General features: G+C 41.1%; 2 protein-coding genes across 3 annotated transcripts in view; both read right to left on the bottom strand.

Annotated features, from left to right (window-relative positions):
- Positions 1–22,447, bottom strand: part of LOC123512657 — a 357,957-nt gene that overhangs the window by 172,488 nt on the left and 163,022 nt on the right. The window lies entirely within an intron of this gene.
- The window catches only part of LOC123512656, a 53,217-nt gene continuing 35,159 nt past the window's right edge, over positions 4,390–22,447 (bottom strand). For both annotated transcript variants that reach the window (XM_045269131.1, XM_045269132.1), the window contains exons 3-7: positions 20,348–20,435; positions 13,987–14,127; positions 11,103–11,358; positions 9,849–10,019; positions 4,390–5,301 (exon numbers count right to left, since the gene is read on the bottom strand). In XM_045269131.1, the coding sequence (XP_045125066.1) occupies positions 5,069–5,301; positions 9,849–10,019; positions 11,103–11,358; positions 13,987–14,127; positions 20,348–20,435 (889 nt within the window). In that variant the 3' untranslated portion in view covers positions 4,390–5,068. The remainder of the gene's footprint in view (positions 5,302–9,848; positions 10,020–11,102; positions 11,359–13,986; positions 14,128–20,347; positions 20,436–22,447) is intronic.

The following is a 22,447-nucleotide window of genomic DNA, read 5'->3' as shown; positions in this document are numbered from 1 at the left end:
CGATTACGTCATACCACGCATTTCAAAGGTTAACGATACACCTTACAGTTGCCACATGAAAATGTAAAACCATGTCCATAACGCTTTTTGTTATCATTTGTTTTTAAAATATGCAGAATAATATTTTCTAGTAATTTGTAGGCTGCAGAAGTTCCTTCTATGTATGACCTATGGTTCAGTACAATGCATGTACATGATTTCAGCGCAAAGGATCACTAGGATCATAATATATAGCAAGTTATTCTATCATTAAATTGAACAGAACGTTCACTAGCATGGTGCTTACTCCTCGGCTGAATCGCCTTGATTCTTGAAAAATGGGTCCAAACCAATCATTGATTCTGAATCTCCATGAATCGCCATGATTTGAATTGACTCGATTCGCTTGGTGTAAACGGTTACATTGAAACTAATGTGGCGAATCAACACGATTCATGAATCGTGTTGATTCTTCATGAATTGAATCGATTCGATTCGCTTGGTGTAAACGCACCCGTACCTAAGGGTGCATTTACACCAAGCAAATCGAATCGATTCAATTAATTAAGAATAATTTCGAATCTGCATAGTTCCAACCGATTAAATCACAACACATCTGATTTACAACATTCAGATGATTCAGTACCAAGGCAGCCTTCTGCAAAAATACCAGTGTTACAGTGGCTGAGGAAGCGTAGGCGTAGGCTTCCGGAACGAATATGGGTGCATGCAATTAATTCTAGAATACCTGAATTTGGGAGCTTTGGACATTTATTCCCAGATTTGGTCAATAATACGGAGAAGTTTTATGATTTCTTTAGGATAACCACAATAATCTAAGATGCTGGTGGCGCCTGTCACCAACAAGAAGTGCTAGGCCTACAGCAAAATGTTCTCTAAGAGAATACTTTGTCTCGCCAAGTGGAGCTGTCGGGTGGCAGGACATAATGATTCACTGATACATACATTCACCGCTGAAGAAATGGGCGCACCAGTTGATACCATATTATCACATCTACTCTTTATTTAGGCTTACGGAGGATATTAAGAGGATATTAAGATAATTACAGATATGTTATTTTAGTATTTTGTCATATTATCTTTAACTATATGTGACGTGCCATACCGTAGTTTTTAGCGAACGAAATCTGAGACACGGGTTAATAGCAGGAATTTTACACCCCCTCCTCCACTCTTTCTGGTCTGATGGTTACGTTATGTCGCACATTTCAAAAGTAGACGATACACCCTATAGCTGCCACATGGAAATACATAAGCATATCCATAACGCTTTCTGATGTCATTTGTTTATGCAGAATACTATTGTCTAATAATTCGTATAGGCTATAGCAATTCCTTCTATGGTTCAGTACAATACATGTACATGGTCTTAGTGCACAGGATCACTAGGATCATAATTATATAGCACGTCATTCTCGTACTAAATTGATTAGGACGTCCATTAGCATGGTGCTTACTCCTCGGCTGAGTCGCCTTGACTGATGAAAAAATGGGTCCAGATCAATTATTGATTCTGAATCGCCATGAATCGCCATGATTTGCCTGTTCGCACTCAGCGTTTTGATGCCAGACAGCGCTAGATTTTGTAATTCTTGCTGAAAAATAAAAAAGTTTTACAAGCTTACAGGAGAGTATAGTTGCACACAAATGCATCCGAAATTTAAGTAAATTAATTTCATGATAACTGACTGAATATAACATTGTTTGAGTCTCAATTCATAATTTCAAATGATGTTTTTAAAACAGCATAAAATTGTATCAAGGCAAGCAATTTATCATTTCATACTATTATCAACGGATGTATATATACACAATTTCATTTGAGTATAGCAAACAACAGACAAGTCCATGCAGTACATAGAAAACATAGTATTGTGTCGCAGACTTAATGCTTTCCGGTACGATACCGCCAGCTGCTGGCAGCAAATCACAACATTCCAAGCCTTACCAGTCTTCTTAATTAACGGCGCGAAGTTTAGTGCGTCGTACGTCCGCCAGCGGTGCTGATTGTTTTTATTTCACTGATTATCTTTATATATAGGACGTGACAGTGATATCCATATTTTTCAACACTCTCAGATAAAATGCAGAAACCGAAATTGGCATCTTATTTTTAGTGCTCATACTTACTTAAATTAAAATTATTATCTGTTTTTTAACTTTATCTTATAATTTCATTAACAAAGACTTTTCATACACCAGCAAGTTAGAATAATAACATTGAATTATGCTTTTAATTTTAAATGCACATGTGCAACAATTCATTTTGTACTTTTTTCTACACATCGATTTCCAGATTAGCTAAGTCACCCCTTTGCCCCAGGAACTCGAAGACAATAAAAAATTCTTCGCTGATAGGTGTCTACGAGCCTAGCTGCGAACAGGCTAACTGACTCGATTCGCTTGGTGTAAACGGTTACATTGAAACTAATGCGGCGAATCAACACGATTCATGAATCGTGTTGATTCTTCATGAATTGAATCGATTCGATTCGCTTGGTGTAAACGCACCCTAATACCCAAAACATTGCCGACCACCCATTGAAAATACATGGGAACGCCCGAGTTACGCTCCTTATTTTCCGTCTTATGTCCATGTTTTGTTGTTGTTTATAGGTTTATTGTACAAAATTTATATTCATTACATTAGTGGAAAAAAAAAAAAAAAAATGCAACCTATACAAATAGCACACAAAGCGGGCATCAGCCCGCCGGTGGGGGTTGTAGTGTCCCGTTAGGGTCACGGTGGGTGATGTCCATGTTTTGAAGCTGCCTACCATAGATGTGACCTTAATAGACTCACAATAGTCTTGGCATACTGTGACACGATGATTTAGACGGTAAATCATACATACAAATGAGACAATACAGTGCTTTCCAGCTTTGGTGGACTTGGGTGAGAGGTGGGAAGCTGTCTCTGGATCAAACGTATGACTGAACAAGGTCATGTACACATGTGAATATATATGTGCATGTTGATGTAAACATGTAGGGGAAGGTGGGGGTAAGACGGACCCATGGGGTAAAACAGAAATCCCCTTCTAAATCAAAGCATATAGGGTGAATTCCAAATTTTACTCTTAGATGTTCTTCACGTCTCCCAACAGTGACATTATCACTACCAGTAGGCAGGCTAAGTTTCCCTTACGCTTCAGAGGGAAATATTTGTCATTTTATGCAGTGCTGATGTTATATGCACAAGGTAAGACACTGCCGGTTTTATATTGAAATAATTATTATAATGATTTAATACTTATGTTTTACATGCCCATGATTGTATACATGATATATAGATGGCATAAATTGGCATAGTAAACACAGATACTTTGGTAAACATTTCGACATTTCAATATTTACTATTGGGGTAAGATGGACCCCATGAGAGGGCAAGGGTGGGTTTGTTGTACTAATTGCAAAAGCTGGACTCATGAGCAATGTGCAGGGATAGATGGTGATGATGCTGAGGAGGTTTTGTGTGTGATTTATGTCATTAAGTTGTGCAGGGATAGATGATGATGAGGGAGAGTTTTTTATTTATTTATTTATTTTTATTTTATTTTTTTGTTAGTTTGTTCGTTTGATTTGTACCAATAAATCTGGCTCATGAGCAATGTGAAGGGTTATGATGATGACGAGGAAGAGTTTTTTTTATCTGTGCTTTATGCCAATAAGGATTTGTTTTTTCATGCTCAGTTTGCGGGGTAAGATGGACCCCTGGGAGTCCGTCTTAGCCCCATCATTTTATTTTTGGCCCAAGAAAAATGATTATTTTGAAAATTCTCGTGCTTCATTGTTTTCCTTCAAAAACCGTGACCTGAGTGTGGACATGGAAGGTAACATCCCAAAGCACCACCACAAACCCACAAATTCCCAATAATCATATAAATGCGGTTTCTAGACTCAATACTTTGTTAAAAGTTGGGGCCGCCGTGGTACAGTGGAACCACGCGTGCATTGGGGTCCGAGGGGTCTCCAAGCGCACGGGCTCGAATCCTGTCCACGGTTCGAATGTAAGTTGGGCTTTTTCACTCGGAGTAACGGTTTCCTAGCGGGTGGGATTTGAGATAGGAGGTGCCACAAAAAGTATCCCCTTTAGCCCATAAATTCCCTTGAAAAGCCCACATGGTATAAATAAAAAAAAAAGTGGTCCGTCTTACCCCACCTTCCTCTACATATACATGTGCGCTTAATTGAAAGATAAATAAACTGTATATCAGGTGAAAGTTGGCCTGAAGGTTAATTTACTTGGTATAGGAATTATTTAACAAGTCAAAATACTCTCTCTCTCTCTCTCTCTCTCTCTCTCTCTCTCTCTCTCTCTCTCTATATATATATATATATATATATATATATATATATATATATATATATATATCTTTATAGCTTTTATTTAAAATGATGTGTGATTTCATGTCACTGTGCGTTGGAAAAGCATCAATCACTGAAATTTTACTTCACTATTTGTTCCTTGTCATGCATTAAATGAGAAAAAAAAATCTTTTTGCCATAACTTCTCCCAGAAACATCGTGCCGTATTTCTTCCAATATCATTGCTATTTGGCATTAACAACGTTAATACCAGGTCTATATAACATATCTAGGAAATTATAATGTGGTTTACATAAGTTAAACCATTGGTTCGTTCTCAGTTTTCCGCTAGTAATGAAAAAGAAAGTGGCTATTTCCCATTGCTTAACACAGGATGAGGCAATGTTCTGGGTGTAAGTTGCGATCGTAAACTCCGCCCACCGCCTCATAAGCTCCGCCCACTGGCTTTTAGTACAGAGCGATAGGCGCGGGGCGTCTTCTTCAGTATAACCTCCTTGAATACTACTCATATACGATAAAATCCACATATCATGCATCATATTATTTGAAATACACATGAAATATGAAATACCGTATACTTAGCAACCTAGTTTGTTCTATTTACTTATTTTTCTATTCATTTATGTCAATTTTGTTATGTTGTTTTTATAAACGAGTTTCTATTCGAACAAGACAACACTGAAACCACAGTATATGCACTTGCTTAGAGTACATCATTCCATGGTGGGCTGAGACCACTTCACATGACGTGGCATATATAAGGGTGACGTTGGGTGCATGGGCGCGGTGTGAGGCCGTGGGAGGTCAGACCGGCACAGTGTTGGATGTCTGAATCAGGTTGATTGTCGACGCTACGTGGATTGGATGCATTCTCTCCAGCCCAATGTAAGGGCATGACGGGCTGGGCTGTCATAAGGTAAACCCAGTAACCGTGACGAAAGGCGTCTGTCCCACCGGTCCAATATAGGGTATCTAAAAGGGAAGTGAGGATTTTGTGAGTATGTGTGTGTGTGTTTGAGTATGTATGTGTGTGTGTGTGTGTGTGTGTGTGTGTGTGTGTGTGTGTGTGTGTGTGTGTGTGTGTGTGTGTGTGTGTACTTTAACATAGTCATTTAATTGGCCTATAATTTAGATGCTCTCTCTCTCTCTCTCTCTCTCTCTCTCTCTCACACACACACACACACACACACACACACACACACACACACACACACACACACACACACACACACACACACACACACACACACGTAACACCATAATCTGATAACGCCCTTGATTAAAGCCGCCCATTAACTATGGAAATGGGGATAGAGGTTCGGAAAATGTATAACCTTGTGACACAGTATGAGACTAAGATAATCAATCAAATGAAACTAAACTATGAGACGAAAGCCTTTTGATTCCATCCTGTTTAATAGGATTGTGTGAATATGGATGGATAAAACTCCTGTAAAGAGTTTGCATATTTGAGGAGAATTGCCAGAGATGACAGAACACTTGATTTCATGAAGGGTGTTTTATCAGAAATTAAAATGTGAAATTTCCAAGAGTTTCTAAATAAAGGGTAATGCAAGTATGTTATTGCAGAAGCGGAAAGTTGTCTGAAAGGTTGTGCTGAGTAGATAGATGGAGGAAATTAGTCTATTGAGGTATTGGAGAAAACAATCTTCTTCATTTAAAAATTTCTAACAAAATTCTTAATAGAGGATGATTCGGATTTGATCATGAAAACACAATCATGAAGGAATCTATATTGAATATAAGAAAGAAGATTGTGAGCATGTAATTCCCTAAAAATCTTCCTAATGAGAACTAACTAAGAAACAACAACTTAAGAGTCACATTTCATAAGAATATCCAGCCAAACGTAAAATGATTACCAAAAGTAGAGTTGGAAGAATTTGACCAAGGAAGGAAGGCGCATAGAATGATGAGAATGTCTGAAAGCCTTCAGAAAATGAAGACCAGAGAAGGCAAAGAAAATATAATTAAAATTCATTAAAAACATGATAAAATTAGGACAATATAACCTAGCGTTTATTTGTCAGCGAAAATCTGAAAGAAGAAATACAACGGTGCCATCTGAACGAAGTAGAGGAGTAAAATCATCATTGGAGATTTCAGCAGGGATGAAATAGGTTAAAATGTGTTCCACTTCGAGCTCACGTCCCACACAGCTCGATGAGAGAGAGTATGATTTGCACTTTTTGCACGGAAACTGACGAATCCTACTGCTCACAACAGCCGCCAGACAGTCACACGACAGCTCTGAGATAGGCACACAATATAACTAAGATTACAACGAGCATAGGAAGACCAGCTAACGATATACCGTGTTGCTATCAATTATTTTTCACAATTCCACTACTACGATAGCCACACGACCCACACGATAAAGATGAAATGTTACTTGAAGGTACATCACATCGATAACAGTGCGATGTTTAACGACAACACACAACCACAAAACAACAACTGAATGAATTACACGAATGTCACATGACAAACACGAAGGTGGCACGACCTTTTTTTTTATTTATTTTATTTTATTTTATTTATTTTTTTTTTTTCTAATTCATGTCTGTATATAAATTGTGGACCTACACCTGGCTGTCAGAGTTCCACAGCAGCATCCACCGACGTCACAGCATTGCATCACATGCAACATGGCCCTTCCCACTCCTCTCTAGCAGGACACCAATGAACACCACACGGGTAAACTTGAATAGTCTGCTGATCAACAACCTAAAGATCAACTTTATTTAACCCACTTGCTCGACGTTGACCAACAACAAAAGAAGAAGCGAAGGAGGAAGGCCTAGAAGTGGTTTGTTAGGTCGTGGATTGCGCAGAGGGAACCAACTTCTGCCACACCTCCAAGAATATGACCTTGATTCCTACTGATATTACCTGCTGGTCGACCAAGCCATGTTTAACTAAATATTGCTGCGAATTACACCTTGAGTAAGTAGATTGGACACCAAATAGAGAAAGGCACTGGAAGTAAACCTACGTTTGGCCATTACAATGCACTTCATAACTACAGGAAAGCGGGTGAGGTTATCGTACCGCACTCGTTGTTGTTGGGCAACGATCTTTTTTTTTTATGTAAGAAGGAAACACTGGCCAATGGTAACTACAACAAAAATAAAAACAAAGGCCCACTCAGTCGCCAGTCCCATTACAGTGCCGAAAGAGTTAGCCAAAAGACAGGGATTGATAATGTCTTGAATACTCGATCCCTCTTAAGTTAAGCTGTCATAAGAAGTTGGAAATACAGGTACAGACAGGGAGGTCCAGAGTTTACCAGAGAAAGGTATGAATGATTGAGAGTACTTACTTATTAACTCTTGCATTTGAGAGTTGGTGAGGATCGGGAAGAAAAAAACACTGTGCAGCGAGGCCGCAGGAGAAGGGAAGGCATGCAGTTAGCAAGATCAGAAGAGCAGTTAATATGAAAATAGCGGTAGAAGATAGTAAGAAATGCAACATTCAGGCGGTGGGAAAGCGGGTGAAAACAGTCAGAAAAGGGATGAAGATAAGACGAAAATCTATTGATACCACCCTATCTAATAAAATAGTGTGAGTGGGACCCGTGATACATGCGTTTTTTTTTTTTTTGTATCATGTTATGGCCTATAGCGCCTGTAGGCCTACTTGAAGAGTATATGTGAGAAGTGCTGTTCAGCTTCCGCCCATTAGTGGCGCAGGCAATTTTATTTATAGTGGTCCCAATATTAGGGCCCATATCACTACCCAAGCGCATCTTTGGTGTAACCACCTAGAACCTGGGTATCATGGTAACATGTAGGTAACTTTAAACCACTCGACAAATGGCATAGCTTCAAAGCGGTATGTGGTGAGTACTCCATAGATGGAGGATAAGGCCCTTGTTTAGAGTAAGCAATTGGAGGAGTGAGAGAAACTGGAGGAGACGCCTCAGAACGCCTAACTTCATAGAAGCTGTTTCGGCAAGCAGTTTAGATTGTGAGTAAAGGACAGACCGAGGATATTCAGAGTAGAAGAGGAAGACAATTGAATGTCACTGAAGAAAAGGGGATAGTTGTCTGGAAGGTTGTGTAGAGTTGATTGATGGAGGAATTGAATTTTTGAGGCATTGTAAACTACTAGATTTTCTCTGCCCCAATCGGAAATCTTAGAAAGATCGGAAGTCAGGCGTTCTGTGGCGTCCCTGCGTGATCTGTTGACTTCCTGAAGGGTTGGTTGTCTCTGAAAGGACGTGGAAAGATGTAAGGTGGTATCATCAGCGTAGGAGTAGATAGGGCAAGAAATTTGGTTAAGAAGGTCATTAAGGAATAATAGAAAGAGAGTGGGTGACAGGACAGAACCCTGAGGAACTCCACTATTAATAGATTTAGGAGAAGAACAGTGGCCGTTTACCACAGCAGCAATAGAACGGTTGGAAAAGAAACTTCAGATAAAGTTGCATAGAGAAGGATAGAAACAGTAGGAGGGCAGTTTTGAAATCAAAACTTTGTACCAGACTCTACCAAAAGGTTTTGATATGTCTAACGCAATGGCAAAAGTTTCACCGAAATCTCTAAGGGAATATAGAAGTATATATGAATAATATAAAAGTCTGTAATACCTTGATTTAACTTGATTGCATGTGGATTTCACAGAAGAACTGATAATGAAATTCTTGAATTATATAACTCGTCATGTAATCTCACGACTTTTTGACGCACTCATTATCTAACCGAGTTTCCTAGCATTTCATGTGATGATAGCCATGGAAATCTCATCACCTTACCGGTGAAATGTTATATCTCCACTGTCACTGCTCCTGGTGCAGTCATAGGCCGAGGAGGCTGGCATTATTGCAAAATATAGAGGAAGGTGAATATAGCGCGTATCATTAGCAAAGCAAAGTTTTTGGTTAACATCCGAAAAAGGAGGTGAGCTTAGCAGCTACACTTCTACGACATTTTATTGTTTCTTCTTATCTTTTCTCCAAGGTGTTCTACCACTCCTGTTGCGTCTGTCCCATAAGATTATTCAGTATCTCTCTCTCTCTCTCTCTCTCTCTCTCTCTCTCTCTCTCTCTCTCTCTCTCTTTATATATATATATATATATATATATATATATATATATATATATATATATATATATATATATATATATCTTTTTAAGTGAGGCCAAATTGTGCTTTGGTCCTTGAATTTTGTCCGTATACCATAATACCTTTTTGAGCTGCATTCTCATCATAAAATGTACATTTTGTTATGAACAGCCTATCACTTAAATATCACAACCAAATCTTCACTACTCAGCTGAAGAACGAGGTTTATCATGTTAATGATACTATGGTGTTCCACCACTCCCAGGTCCCAAAATTAAGTGAAAAAGAAGTAGACAGCCTGTTTCATCTGTTGCTGCTTGCTTATTATTTTATGTATTTATTCCAAAGTTGACCTTGATAATATACAATGATTAGTCTTCTTAATAGGGAAAAATTTAATAGATATAAAGGAGAAATTGCCCCACTCTTTACCTTTTTTGAGGCGGTTAAGGAGCAAAGTCAGCTGGGTGCCAGGAGAAGGCAGCGTTAACAGGCTACCTCCATGGCCAAAGCAGGCAGCTGTGGCCTCTGTGAAGGTCAATTCCTCACCACCAAACCAATAACAGTCACTCCCAACACGCTCAAAATCCAGCCGACATGAATCTGAGAATAACAAACATTTTTAATAATATATATATATATATATATATATATATATATATATATATATATATATATATATATATATATATATATCACACATCGAAAACAAGATGCGGGAGGAAATTGCTAAGAAAATGTGAACATCAGTAAATGTTTGCAAGAAGAAAGTGAATTATACTGTTGCACCATGGAACAATGTGGACACAAGTGGATACAATAATCTTGTTGGAACGTATCGTATCACTAGGTGATACGCAACCATGATACGATACGTGGATGTGCAACAAGTGTGTATGCGGCTTTAGATACCAGTGTTTCGATTTAAAAAGATAAAGTTCACTGACTGAAGGTTATATCTATAGCCGCAGATGTTTAAGTTAATTTGAGGAGGTATAAGGAAATTCGTGTCAATACCAGAATAGTAGTCAAAACCGGGGACACTTCTGGAATCCTTACCAGATGCTACACTAGAGACTAGTGTAGAAGTCGCCATGGTATAAATTTAGAATTCTGAGTGAAAAGTGTGCGTTTGTTAGGTGCGCATGTTGTATGAAGGAAGAGAATTGTCTTAAATAAATTAGTTTTGGCTGTTTACTTTGTGTTGCAAGACACTTAATTTAGTAAATGTTTCTTTTTTTTTTTTTACTTCACAACATCGAGTTCATTTGGTGATGCATAATTTTCATGGAGGTTACAGCTGGGCCTAAGACAAATTTACAACATTCACCTATAACAGTACTTCCTATCTTACGTTATCTTACATTATGAACTTTTTCATTCCCTTAACTGGTAAATTGTGTGGCTTTCTTCCTGCGTTTGTATTTCCATCGGCATATGACTTGAATAGTTTAAGGGAGGTTTCAAGATACTTCTCAAGTTTGGGATTATCCTTCGGTTTTAGATTTTTTTTTTTTCCATTTTATTGCCCTTGACTGAAGCTTTATCCCCCTCTCCTTCTCCCGCGAAAAAAAAAGATAAATCAAGATATTTTGATATTATTCATACTACCTTAAACATGAGTTCAGGTGCCCTGGACTGACCCTTACATCAAAGTTTCCGTTATCCTAGAACCTTTAGACTTACCTCGGGTAGGGTAAGGGTACACAGTGAGGGTAGGAGGCCTCTCAGCTGCTTGGAAAACATCAAGGTGACCTGGTGTTGATCTTTTCTCCAGGGTTTTAGTAGTGTTTTCAACCAACCCCAAACGGGCGATGGCATCCGTCAGTCGGTCATCCAAACGATCAGTGATGGAACGCACTGCTGCCATTTCCATCTGTACGCCTGCTACACCTTGCCACTGCCCATGAAGATCCTCTACTCGACGGCGAAGGAAATCAACCTAAAGAAGGAAACGTGTAAAGAAGATACTATAGAGAGGATGTATGTTTAAGGTGATAAGTGAGAGAACATGAATGAGTAAAATGTTGCAGAGAAAAATATAGAAATGTAATAGTGATGCACATACGCACACACACACGCACACACATACACAGGCACATGCACACATAAGCCATATTGATAGAATTTTCAGAGAGACATATAATTTGCCAAAGAATATTGGATTAGCATTTCACTACATGGACAAAGAAATGATAAAGAAATTGATAAGTTATATAATAACACCCAGATTGGAATATACAGGAGTAGTGTGGACCCCTCATAAAACGAAACACATAAGGAATTTGGAGAGACTACAAAAAATGGCTACAAGAATGGTTCCAGAATTTGAAGGGATGACATATGAGGAGAGAACAAAGAAGGAAGAGAGGAGATCTGATACAAGTTTATAAATTGATCAACGGAATGGACCAAGTGGATAATGAGAAACTGATCCTAAGAGAAGAATATGGCATTCGAAGCACAAAATCGCATAGTAAAAAGCTGAGAAAGGGAAGATGTCTGAGAGATGTTAAAAAATATAGTTTCCCGCAAAGATGTGTTGAGACGTGGAACAGTTTAAATGAAGAAATAGTATCTGCAACGAGTATGCATACTTTTAAAGTAAGATTGGATAAGTGTAGATATGGAGACGGGGCCACACGAGCATAAAGCCCAGGCCCTGTAAAACTACAACTAGGTAAATACATGCGCGCGCGCACACACACACACACACACACGGCCCGGTAGCTCAGTGGTTAGAGCGCTGGCTTCACAAGCCAGATGACCGGGGTTCGATTCCCCGGCTGGGTGGAGATATTTGGGTGTCTCCTTTCACGTGTAGCCCCTGTTCACCTAGCAGTGAGTAGGTACGGGATGTAAATCGAGGAGTTGTGACCTTGTTGTCCCGGTGTGTGGTGTGTGCCTGGTCTCAGGCCTATCCAAAGATCGGAAATAATGAGCTCTGAGCTCGTTCCGTAGGGTAACGTCTGGCTGTCTCGTCAGAGACTGCAGCAGATCAAACAGTGAATTACACACACGTAGTGTAGTGGTTAGCACGCTCGACTCACAATCGAGAGGGCCGGGTTCGAATCCCGGGCCGGGAGGCAAATAAATGGGCAAGCCTGTTAGTGTGTGGCCCCTGTTCACCTAGCAGTAAATAGGTAAGGGATGTAACTCGAGGAGTTGTGGCCTCGTTTTCCCGGTGTGTGGAGTGTGTTGATGTAGTCTCAGTCCTACCCGAAGATCAGTCTATGAGCTCTGAGCTCGCTCCGTAATGGGGAAGACTGGCTGGGTGACCAGTAGGCGACCGAGGTGAATTACATACACACACACACGTTACTTTTACCTGTATGAGAGGGAAGTTATGAGCACGAAAACTATAAACGAGAGAGAGAGAGAGAGAGAGAGAGAGAGAGAGAGAGAGAGAGAGAGAGAGAGAGAGAGAGAGAGAGAGAGAGAGAGAGAGAGAGAGAGAGAGAGAGAGAGAGAGAGAGAGAGAGAGAGAGAGAGAGAGAGAGAGAGAGAGAGAGAGAGAGAGAGAGAGAGAGAGAGAGAGAGAGAGAGAGAGAGAGAGAGAGAGAGAGAGAGAGAGAGAGAGAGAGAGAGAGAGAGAGAGAGAGAGAGAGAGAGAGAGAGAGAGAGAGAGAGAGAGAGAGAGAGAGAGAGAGAGAGAGAGAGAGAGAGAGAGAGAGAGAGAGAGAGAGAGAGAGAGAGAGAGAGAGAGAGAGAGAGAGAGAGAGAGAGAGAGAGAGAGAGAGAGAGAGAGAGAGAGAGAGAGAGAGAGAGAGAGAGAGAGAGAGAGAGAGAGAGAGAGAGAGAGAGAGAGAGAGAGAGAGAGAGAGAGAGAGAGAGAGAGAGAGAGAGAGAGAGAGAGAGAGAGAGAGAGAGAGAGAGAGAGAGAGAGAGAGAGAGAGAGAGAGAGAGAGAGAGAGAGAGAGAGAGAGAGAGAGAGAGAGAGAGAGAGAGAGAGAGAGAGAGAGAGAGAGAGAGAGAGAGAGAGAGAGAGAGAGAGAGAGAGAGAGAGAGAGAGAGAGAGAGAGAGAGAGAGAGAGAGAGAGAGAGAGAGAGAGAGAGAGAGAGAGAGAGAGAGAGAGAGAGAGAGAGAGAGAGAGAGAGAGAGAGAGAGAGAGAGAGAGAGAGAGAGAGAGAGAGAGAGAGAGAGAGAGAGAGAGAGAGAGAGAGAGAGAGAGAGAGAGAGAGAGAGAGAGAGAGAGAGAGAGAGAGAGAGAGAGAGAGAGAGAGAGAATTTTTTATAATAACAGACGGAGGAAGAATAGACTCTAGGCGAAAACTGAATGATTACTCTCATTATAGGAAGATTTATTGCGCTATATATATATATATATATATATATATATATATATATATATATATATATATATATATATATATATATATATATATATATATATATATATATATATATATATATATATATATATATATATATATATATATATATATATATATATATATATATATATATATATATATATATATATATATATATATATATATATATATATATATATAGAGGAGTAGCAAATGAAGGAAGGAAACAATCAAACGTAAAATTAAGAGAACTCACATTATAGGCGTGCTTGTTGAGTTTGGCTTCAGTTCGTCGAGATGAGTCACCCAACCGATGGAGGTTGGAGTCAACATCTTCCAGGTTGGTGTCATGTCGGCCAAGTTTGTAGAAGATGTTATTCAGTTTTAATGCGTCTTCCTGGAGTTAGTGGCGGTGTTAAATACGCAAAGTAAAAAGTATTGTTAATAATACTAATACTACTACTACTACTTCTACTACTACTAATAATAATAATAAAATGTAGTGGCAGAATGGAGAGAAAGACAACCTGTGGCTTTCGTTTCTTTATTCCTTCTACTTGTTTTACAATCTCCTAACCATCTCATCAGGTCGGAACTTGAACCTCTGAAATGAAATGGAACCTTAACTGATAATTACTCTACCACCAGTAATTAGGAGGAGGTAGTAGACACCTACGAAAGCGATAATTTACTCCCATCGAGGTCTAATAGCACTAGTTCAGGAGGTGTTGTGAACATTCCCTTAAAGTTAGTTGTGATCTCGTTGAACGTTTCCCTTTGTGCCTCACAACTCTAGGGGGCAGTCACAACCTGCCCTCTAAAACAACTCTCCTTCTTCACACAAAACCACATGCACTTACCACACACACACACCCTTCACTTAAAACTCAAAATTTCAAAATGGCGACTCCATATCCAGCCTCAGAGTCCCCTTGTGGGGAGGGGATCAGAAATGTCCCCAGGTCGGACTGCTCTCTCGGTGGCGACTCATAATGTCTTGACACCTTCCTCGACTTTTTCTACATTAACTTCTGCAACATTTGCGGTTTTGGATGTAATTTTCAATCTGTGGAACACCGCCTCTCCTATACTAAACCTCATCTTCTTTTCCTCATCGAAACACAGCTGTCTGAGGCAACTGACAGTGGCCTCTTTTCTGTTCCCTCCTACTTTCTCTATCCTCATTTTCGCTCCAAATCTTGATGTTGCGTCTATGTGCAACGACTTAACTTGCTCTCGTGCCCACGCTCTTGAATCTTCCGAGTTTTCCACCACCTGGCTTAGACTCTACAGTCACTTTCTAACTAAATTTATCTGTGCTGTCTATCTCTTTCCTAACTCCTCTGACTATAGTATATTCTTTGACTTTTTAACTTCCAATGTGGAACATATTCTGTCCCTCTACCCTTTCGTGGAGATCTCCATCCTTGGAGTTTTCAATGTTCACCACCAGCTTTGGCTTTCCTCTCCCTTCACTGACCACCCTGGTGAAGTAGTCTTCAAATTTGCTATCCTCCATGAGTTAGAGATAATGGTGCAAAATCCTACTCGTATTCCTGACCGTCTTCGATATGCGCCCAACATTCTTGATTTTTTTCTTATCTCTAATCCTTTTGCTTATGCTGTTACCCTATCTTCTCCGTTGGGTTTCTCCAGTCACATTCTCATTTCTGTATCTTGTCCTGTTTCTCCAATCCCTCCTCAGGATTCCCCAAAACGGAGGTGCCTCTGGCGTTTTACCTCTGCCAGTTGGGGGACCTCAGGAGATATTATGTTGATTTTCCTTGGAATGATTACTATTTCCATGTCAAAGACCCATCTCTTTGTGCTGAAAGCATAACAGAGGTGATAGTGCCTGACATGGAGGCTTACATTCCTAATTCTTTTACTCAACCTAAACCTTCTGAACCTTGGTTTAACACAACCTTTTCTCTTGCTATAAATGATAGAGAAGTTCCCCACAAAAGGTAATTGAGCATTCCATCTTCTGAATCTCATGCACTTAATATTTCTGCCTGGAATCATGCTAAGTCTGTTCTTCAACTTGCCGAACGCTCTTTCAAAAATAGAAAATGTTAGAAACTTTCAAAACTCCAACTCCCCTAGTGACTTCTGCCATCTGGCAAAAAACATCTCCAATAACTTTACTTCTTCATCTTTCTCTCCTTTATTTCATCCTGATGGCACCACCGCCATCTCATCTGTCTCTAAAGGTGAATTCTTCTCTCAAACCTTTGCTAGCAACTTCATCTTGGATGATTCCAGGCTTGTTCCTATTTCTCCTCCTTCCTCTGACTATTTCATACCTACAATTAAAGTTCTTTGTAATGATGTTTTCTATGCTCTCGTTGGCCTAAACCCTCGGAAGGCTTATGGACCAGATGGGGTCCCTTCTATTGTTTTCAAAAACTGTGCTTCTGTGCTTGCACCTTGCCTGGCCAAACTCTTTCAACTATGTCTATTGACTTCTACCTTTCCTTCTTGCTGGAAGTTTGCCTATATTCAGCGTGTCCCTGAAAAAGGGGACAGCTCTAATCCCTCTAACTATCGTCCTATAGCTTGCTTGTTTAAATTTATTCTAATCATTCCTCAATAGGAAGATTCTTAAACCTCTGTCACTTCACAATCTTCTATCTGATCGCCAGTATGGCTCCCGACAAGGTCGCCCTACTGGTGATCTTCTGGCTTTCCTTACTAAGTTTTGGTCATCCTCTTTTAGAGATTTTGGTGGAACTTTTGCTGTCGCATTAGACATATCAAAAGCTTTTGATAGAGTCTGGCACAAAGCTTTAATCTAAAAACTGCCCTCCTACGGTTTCTATCCTTCTCTCTGCAACTTTATATCAAGTTTCCTCTCTGACCGTTCTATTGCAGCCATGGTAGATGGCCACTGTTCTTCTAAATTTATAAACAGTGGTGTTCTTCAGGATTCTATCCTATCACCCACTTTCTTTCTATTATTCATTAATGACCTTAACCAAACCTCTTGCTCCATCCACTCCTACGCTGTTGATACTAACCTACATCTTTCCGCGTCCTTTCAGAAGCGACCAACCCTTCAGGAAGTCAACAGATCACACAGGGACGCCACGGAACGTTTGACATCTGATCTTTCTAAGATAACTGGTTGGGGCAGAGAAAATTTAGTAGTTTTCAATGCCTCATAACTCAATTCCTCCATCTATCAACTCGACACAACCTTCCAGACAACTAACCCCCTCTTCAATGACACTCAACTGTCTCCCTCTTCCATACTGAATATCCTTGGTCTGTCCTTTACTCATAATCTTAACCGGAAACTTCACATCTCATCTCTTGTAAAACAGCTTTTATGAAGTTAGGTGTTCTGCGGCATCTCCGCCAGTTTTTATCGCCCCTCCAACTGCTAACTCTGAACAAGGGCCTTATCGTTCCTTGTATGGAGTACTACTCGCATGTTTGGGGGGGTTCCACTTAAACTGCCTTATTAGATAGAGTGGAGTCAAAAGCTTTTCGTCTCATCAACTCCTCTCCTCTGACTGACTGTCTTCAGTCTCTCTTTCACCACCGGAATGTTGCGTCTCTTTATATATTTTATTGCTATTTTCATGCTAACTGCTCTACAGATCTTGCTAATCGCATGCCTCTTCTCCTCCTGCGGCCTCGCTGCACAAAGCTGTCTTCTTCTCATCCCTATTCTGTCCAACCATCTAATACAAGAGTTAACCAGTATTCTCAATCATTTATACTCCCTACCTGCTTCTGTATTTACATCATCCTATGACTTAACTTTTTTTTAAGAGAGAGGTGTCAAGATATTTGTCCCTGGCTTTTGTCTGACTCTTTCGAATCTTTTAGGGAACCTGCAGTTCCAGTGTGCCTTTTTTTTTTTTTTAACATTTTGTTGCCCTTGGCAGTCTTCCCTCTTGCATAAAAAAAGTAAATTCAACATGGTCTTATTATATTACATAATACAAATCACACACCACAACACTTCCCCTGATCTTATAATAGATCACCGTATTGAAATAGTCTAGCTGGTTGGCGCTCTGTTGATCCTCGACGTGTCAAGTTTAGTCCAGAATTCTCGTCATCCACCGAGTGTTGGTCATCCATCAGCTGAGGTGGTTTCAGCGGAAACCATATGATGATTCTCCTCGCTCGCCACACTCTGGTTCATCACCGCCACGGGTTTTCGCCACGTTTGTGGAAGCGGCGACGACGTGGCCAACCGTAAGTCATGAACGTGGTGAGGCATTCCGTCTACTTCTACGATATCACTCTTGTTACCGAGCCCGGTGTATACTCCTTACGTCACACCGCCAGCTAGGGTGCCAAATCCACACACAGTCCCCAACACTGAAGTAGTTTTGATGGTCTGATGAATGATTTTCCTTTGTAGCGCGTCTGTGCCAAGCATTCTGACCTCATACTGGAATATCTGGTTAGCAGGGGCTCAGGCAGCATCGTTCCCCTTCGACATGGTGTTATAACGCTAAACCGCTTCAGCTACAGTACAGCCCTTCCGTGCTAATATAGTTTTTACCGTTATGTGGCACCATTCTGATATTCCGTTTCCGGAAGGGACATTAGCACAGCGATATCCCCAGCGTCTGGGGAACTCACAAAATAAAACGCTGCGGAAGCTGGTAGCATTACCCGTCAAAAGTTCCTGAGTCTCCCTCGCTCAAAGATTACTGACCCCAGCTGCTCCATAACACTGGTGGTGTCTTGCTGTTTGATTCTTCTCTATATACTGTAGCATGATGGGTCACAATCAACATGAGTTAAAGTAATGATGATTCTTAATATGACATATATCCATGCTTATTCCCTCCTAAATCTCTGAAAAAACTCAGCTTTCCCTGCTTCCATCTTCCTGTGGCCGGGTTGATGGACTGGCACGCCTGACACACACGAACAACACTCTGCACCTACCATTGCTGAACAGTAGGGTACACTCTTCTGCAAAATACAAAAGTGCGTTTAACGTCTGGATGCGCGGCAGTTTCGTAGATTTTAGCAATGTCTTATGAGAAGCCTGCCGCTGCTCCTCACGCTAATGCCTCGTTCTCTAGACAAAGCCATTTTTTTTAGATACACTTGTCAGTACATCAGCTTTGTTCTCAGCAAAAAGCACAAATTTCACATTCAGGCGCAGACCATACTCATCAGCAATTTCTTTTATAGTTGCTAGCCACCTACAAATCAACATTAGTTGATTAGTTTCCACTTGTGCTTTCCCCGACAAAGTATCCACGAGCCAGTGATACACTGTCTGTGAGTCTATCATCAGGGTAAGATTTTTCATTTTCCAGGCCATAACAAGATTAAGACTTTTAACAACAGTATCCAACTCTGCGAGATTTATATGGGTGCATTAATTTTTACATAGCTAACATGCGTCTCCTATGATGTTACCATTCACCTCTATGACTGCGCCCATTGCCATAGAACTAGCATCACCCCACATCGTGTCTGGCATCGTTTCCCTCTACATCCCACCGTCCTCGTGCGGGATCAGATTCTGCAACTAGTTTAATTGTCTCGACAAGCATAGAGCGTAACTTGGGATCAGCATCCGCGTCTTTTCAAATAGGACGACGCTACTCTTTAACCACCCACACACTGGTAGGCGACTCGTCAGTTGGCCGCAAACTGAGAACGCAGCCCGCCTTGTCAGCGTCTTAGATATTTCACACACCTTGTAGTCAGGACTCCACCACAGGGCGTGGCGCTCCTCACCAGACTCTGATGCCAAGCACGCGAGCGCCCTCATACACTTGGTCAGCAGGTTTGCAGGTCAGGCTGTAGTGACCTAGGTGAGTCTCCACGTCTACCGCCGACAGGATATCTTTGTTCATCCAAATGTCATCCAAGTATGGCGAGGTGGCATGATCGATCTTTTCGTTCCAACGAAGGACAATACCGAGAACTTCCTTCAGAATAAGGGGAGCGATTGTTCAGCCCGAATCCGAGGCTCGTCACGCAGTACCGTCATCCCCGAAACACTACCATCTGACGTGACCACAACGGGAAATGAAAATTAATTTGCAGATACGCCTTGCGTAAATCCATTAAAACCATCCTCGTAATTTACCTGCGCCATTCCCTGGGTTCCTCGGCACAAACAGCTGCTTCATTAGTGTGAACGCCAATATAAGAGTTCAATACCCGAAAATCTAATATTGGACGCACCTTTTTCTTATTTTCCTGCACAACGGCCATGAGAGGAATAGTCCTTCTGACAGGCCTGCAAACGTTTTCATTATATAGAACCCACTGAGACAACTCGTTGTCATACTCTTGTCGAGCTTCTCAAGAGATCAAATACTCCGAAACAGTGTTTTGATGCTTCGGCGTCCCCGCGTTCCCACATAATTTCCACAACACTGTCCACGTGTTAGCTTTCGGATTGTAACTAACTGTAAAGTCTCTTGCATGATTATTGATATTTTCTAGGATTTCCACTGCACCCAAAGTACTACTGTTCTCTATACCAAAACGCACACCTTTTAAGGAACACACGTTCACACCTAATATAACGTCATAAGGGATTAAAAGGGGCCACAAGTGCACCCACAGTCATTGTCACTGCCTAGTGAAATTGTATCTGCACCTCAGTAATGGAAAATTACCTTGAGTGTCCTGATAACGTTGTTTAGTTTTATTATGAGTCCATCTTGGCCGCGTTGCAGGTCATCTAGCGAGGCTGTCATCCCATCTCTGCAACAGAAGCATAAATAAACACCAATCTTCAAACACACACACACACACACACACACACACACACACACACACACACACACACACACACACACGTACACATACTATGTTACTGTACTTATAGGCGTGCATATGTCATAAAAATCGTGATAGTATGACGCAAGCCGTAGTATTAGAGGGATTGTTTTCCAATTGCTCATTCAGTGTAACTTGACTCAGTGTTGACACAAATAAGTGTTAAATATGTTAAATGTTCCGGAAATTAATGCCAGAAGTAGTCTTAGGGAAAGTGAAGAGGAACAAGTTCTGCCGAGTGAACTCAGCTACTGAGGGAGTGGCAGTTTCTGCAGTCTCGTTACCAAGTAATGAGACGAAGGGCCAGGAGGAGTGGCGAGTGGTGTCCTCAGGTGCAAAGAGGAGAAAGGTCCTCAGGGCGACACAGCGAGTGGAAACGGAAAATTCCTTAGCTGTGTTGGAGGGAGTGGAGGAGGAGAAAGAGGAGGCGGAAAGCGACGAGGTGAGGAGGGTAGAGGGGTCCCTACCCGCAGGTAAGATACTGCTAATCGGTGACAGTCAGGTGAGGCATTTGGATACGGCGTTTTGTGATAAGGACAGGAGGAGGACGAGAGTGTGCCTACCGGGGGCAGGAATTGAGAGGTAATAAGTGCTCAGCTAGACACGTGTTTGGCGGACGGGACCAAACCCATTGTTTTCCTCAGCGCGGGGGAAAATGACGTTTGTAAGGTAAGAAGTGAGGAGCTGTTTAGGAGATTTAAGGAGGCTTTGGCTAAAATTAGAAATAAGGATACAACCCCTGTGGTATGTGGTGTGTTGCCAAGGAGGGAACTGGGAGGTGAATGGCTGTCCAGGGATATTGCATTAAATTGCAGACTTGCAGATCACTGTAGGAGCAATGGATGGGCGTTCATCGATAACTAGGACCTCTTTTACGGCAAAGACACCTCTTATGCCAGTGATGGAGTGCATTTATCACGCCAAGGTGTTCGGGTTTTGGCTGGAACACTTGAAGGCGAGTTAAATGCACTCTGGCGCTTTTTTTTCGGTGGACAGGAGAGGGAGCGGGCATCGGTGACCCATAGGTAGGAAGGAATAGTCAAATCTAAAAAAGTAACCAGCTTAGTAAATGCGAAGAATAGTTTAAAAGTGTATTACACAAACTGTAGGAGTATTATGAATAAGATAGATCTGCTGAGAGGAGTAGCTTGTGTTGAAAATTTTGATATAATTGCTTTAACAAAAACCTGGTTAGATATGTCAGGGAGGATATTTGATCAAGAGGTGAAAATTGATGGTTATACACTTTTTCATAAGGACAGGGAAAACAGAAGAGGGGGAGGAGTGGCCTTGTACGTCAAGGACACACTGCAATGTTGCATAAACAGCAGAATTAAGACAGACAGCAAAACAGTCTCTATGGGTAGATATTAAGGATGGGTCTCAATCAGTAGTAATGGGTTTAGTGTACAGGCCACCAAATGCTTCAGACCAAATAAACTCTTCCCTATGGGAGGAAATAAATAGAGCAGCCAGGTACAGTAAGGTATGTGTGGTAGGGGATTTTAACTATAGGAATGTTGATTGGAGCTTGATGGTGGGTAACGGTGAAGCAGATGAGTTCATTAAGATCTTACAGGATAATTTTTTAAAGCAAGTCATTTTAGAACCCACGCGGGGAAATAATATTCTAGATTTAATTCTGACAAACAGGGAGGAGGCAGTTACACAGGTGGAGGTTGGAGGCCATTTAGGTAACAGCGATCACAAAGAAGTAAGGTATACATTGAAATGGCATGAAACTTTTAGGAAAAAACAAAAAACAAAAGAAGAGTACCTGACTTCAAGAAGGCTAATTTCGAGGGCTTAAGGGAGTATTTACAAATCGCTTGGCAGGGGCAAGGCAGATTTAGTCAGGTAGAAGGAAGGGAGGAGCAGAGAAGGGGAGGGGAGGTGTGAAGTCTGGATGAGACGGAGAGAGAGTGAGGCGGAGGGGA

Source organism: Portunus trituberculatus, chromosome 34, assembly GCF_017591435.1.
Source record: "Portunus trituberculatus isolate SZX2019 chromosome 34, ASM1759143v1, whole genome shotgun sequence".
NCBI classification, from domain to species: Eukaryota; Metazoa; Arthropoda; class Malacostraca; order Decapoda; family Portunidae; genus Portunus; species Portunus trituberculatus.
Note: the sequence above shows the minus strand (reverse complement) of the source record. Positions and strands in the feature narration are given on the sequence as shown.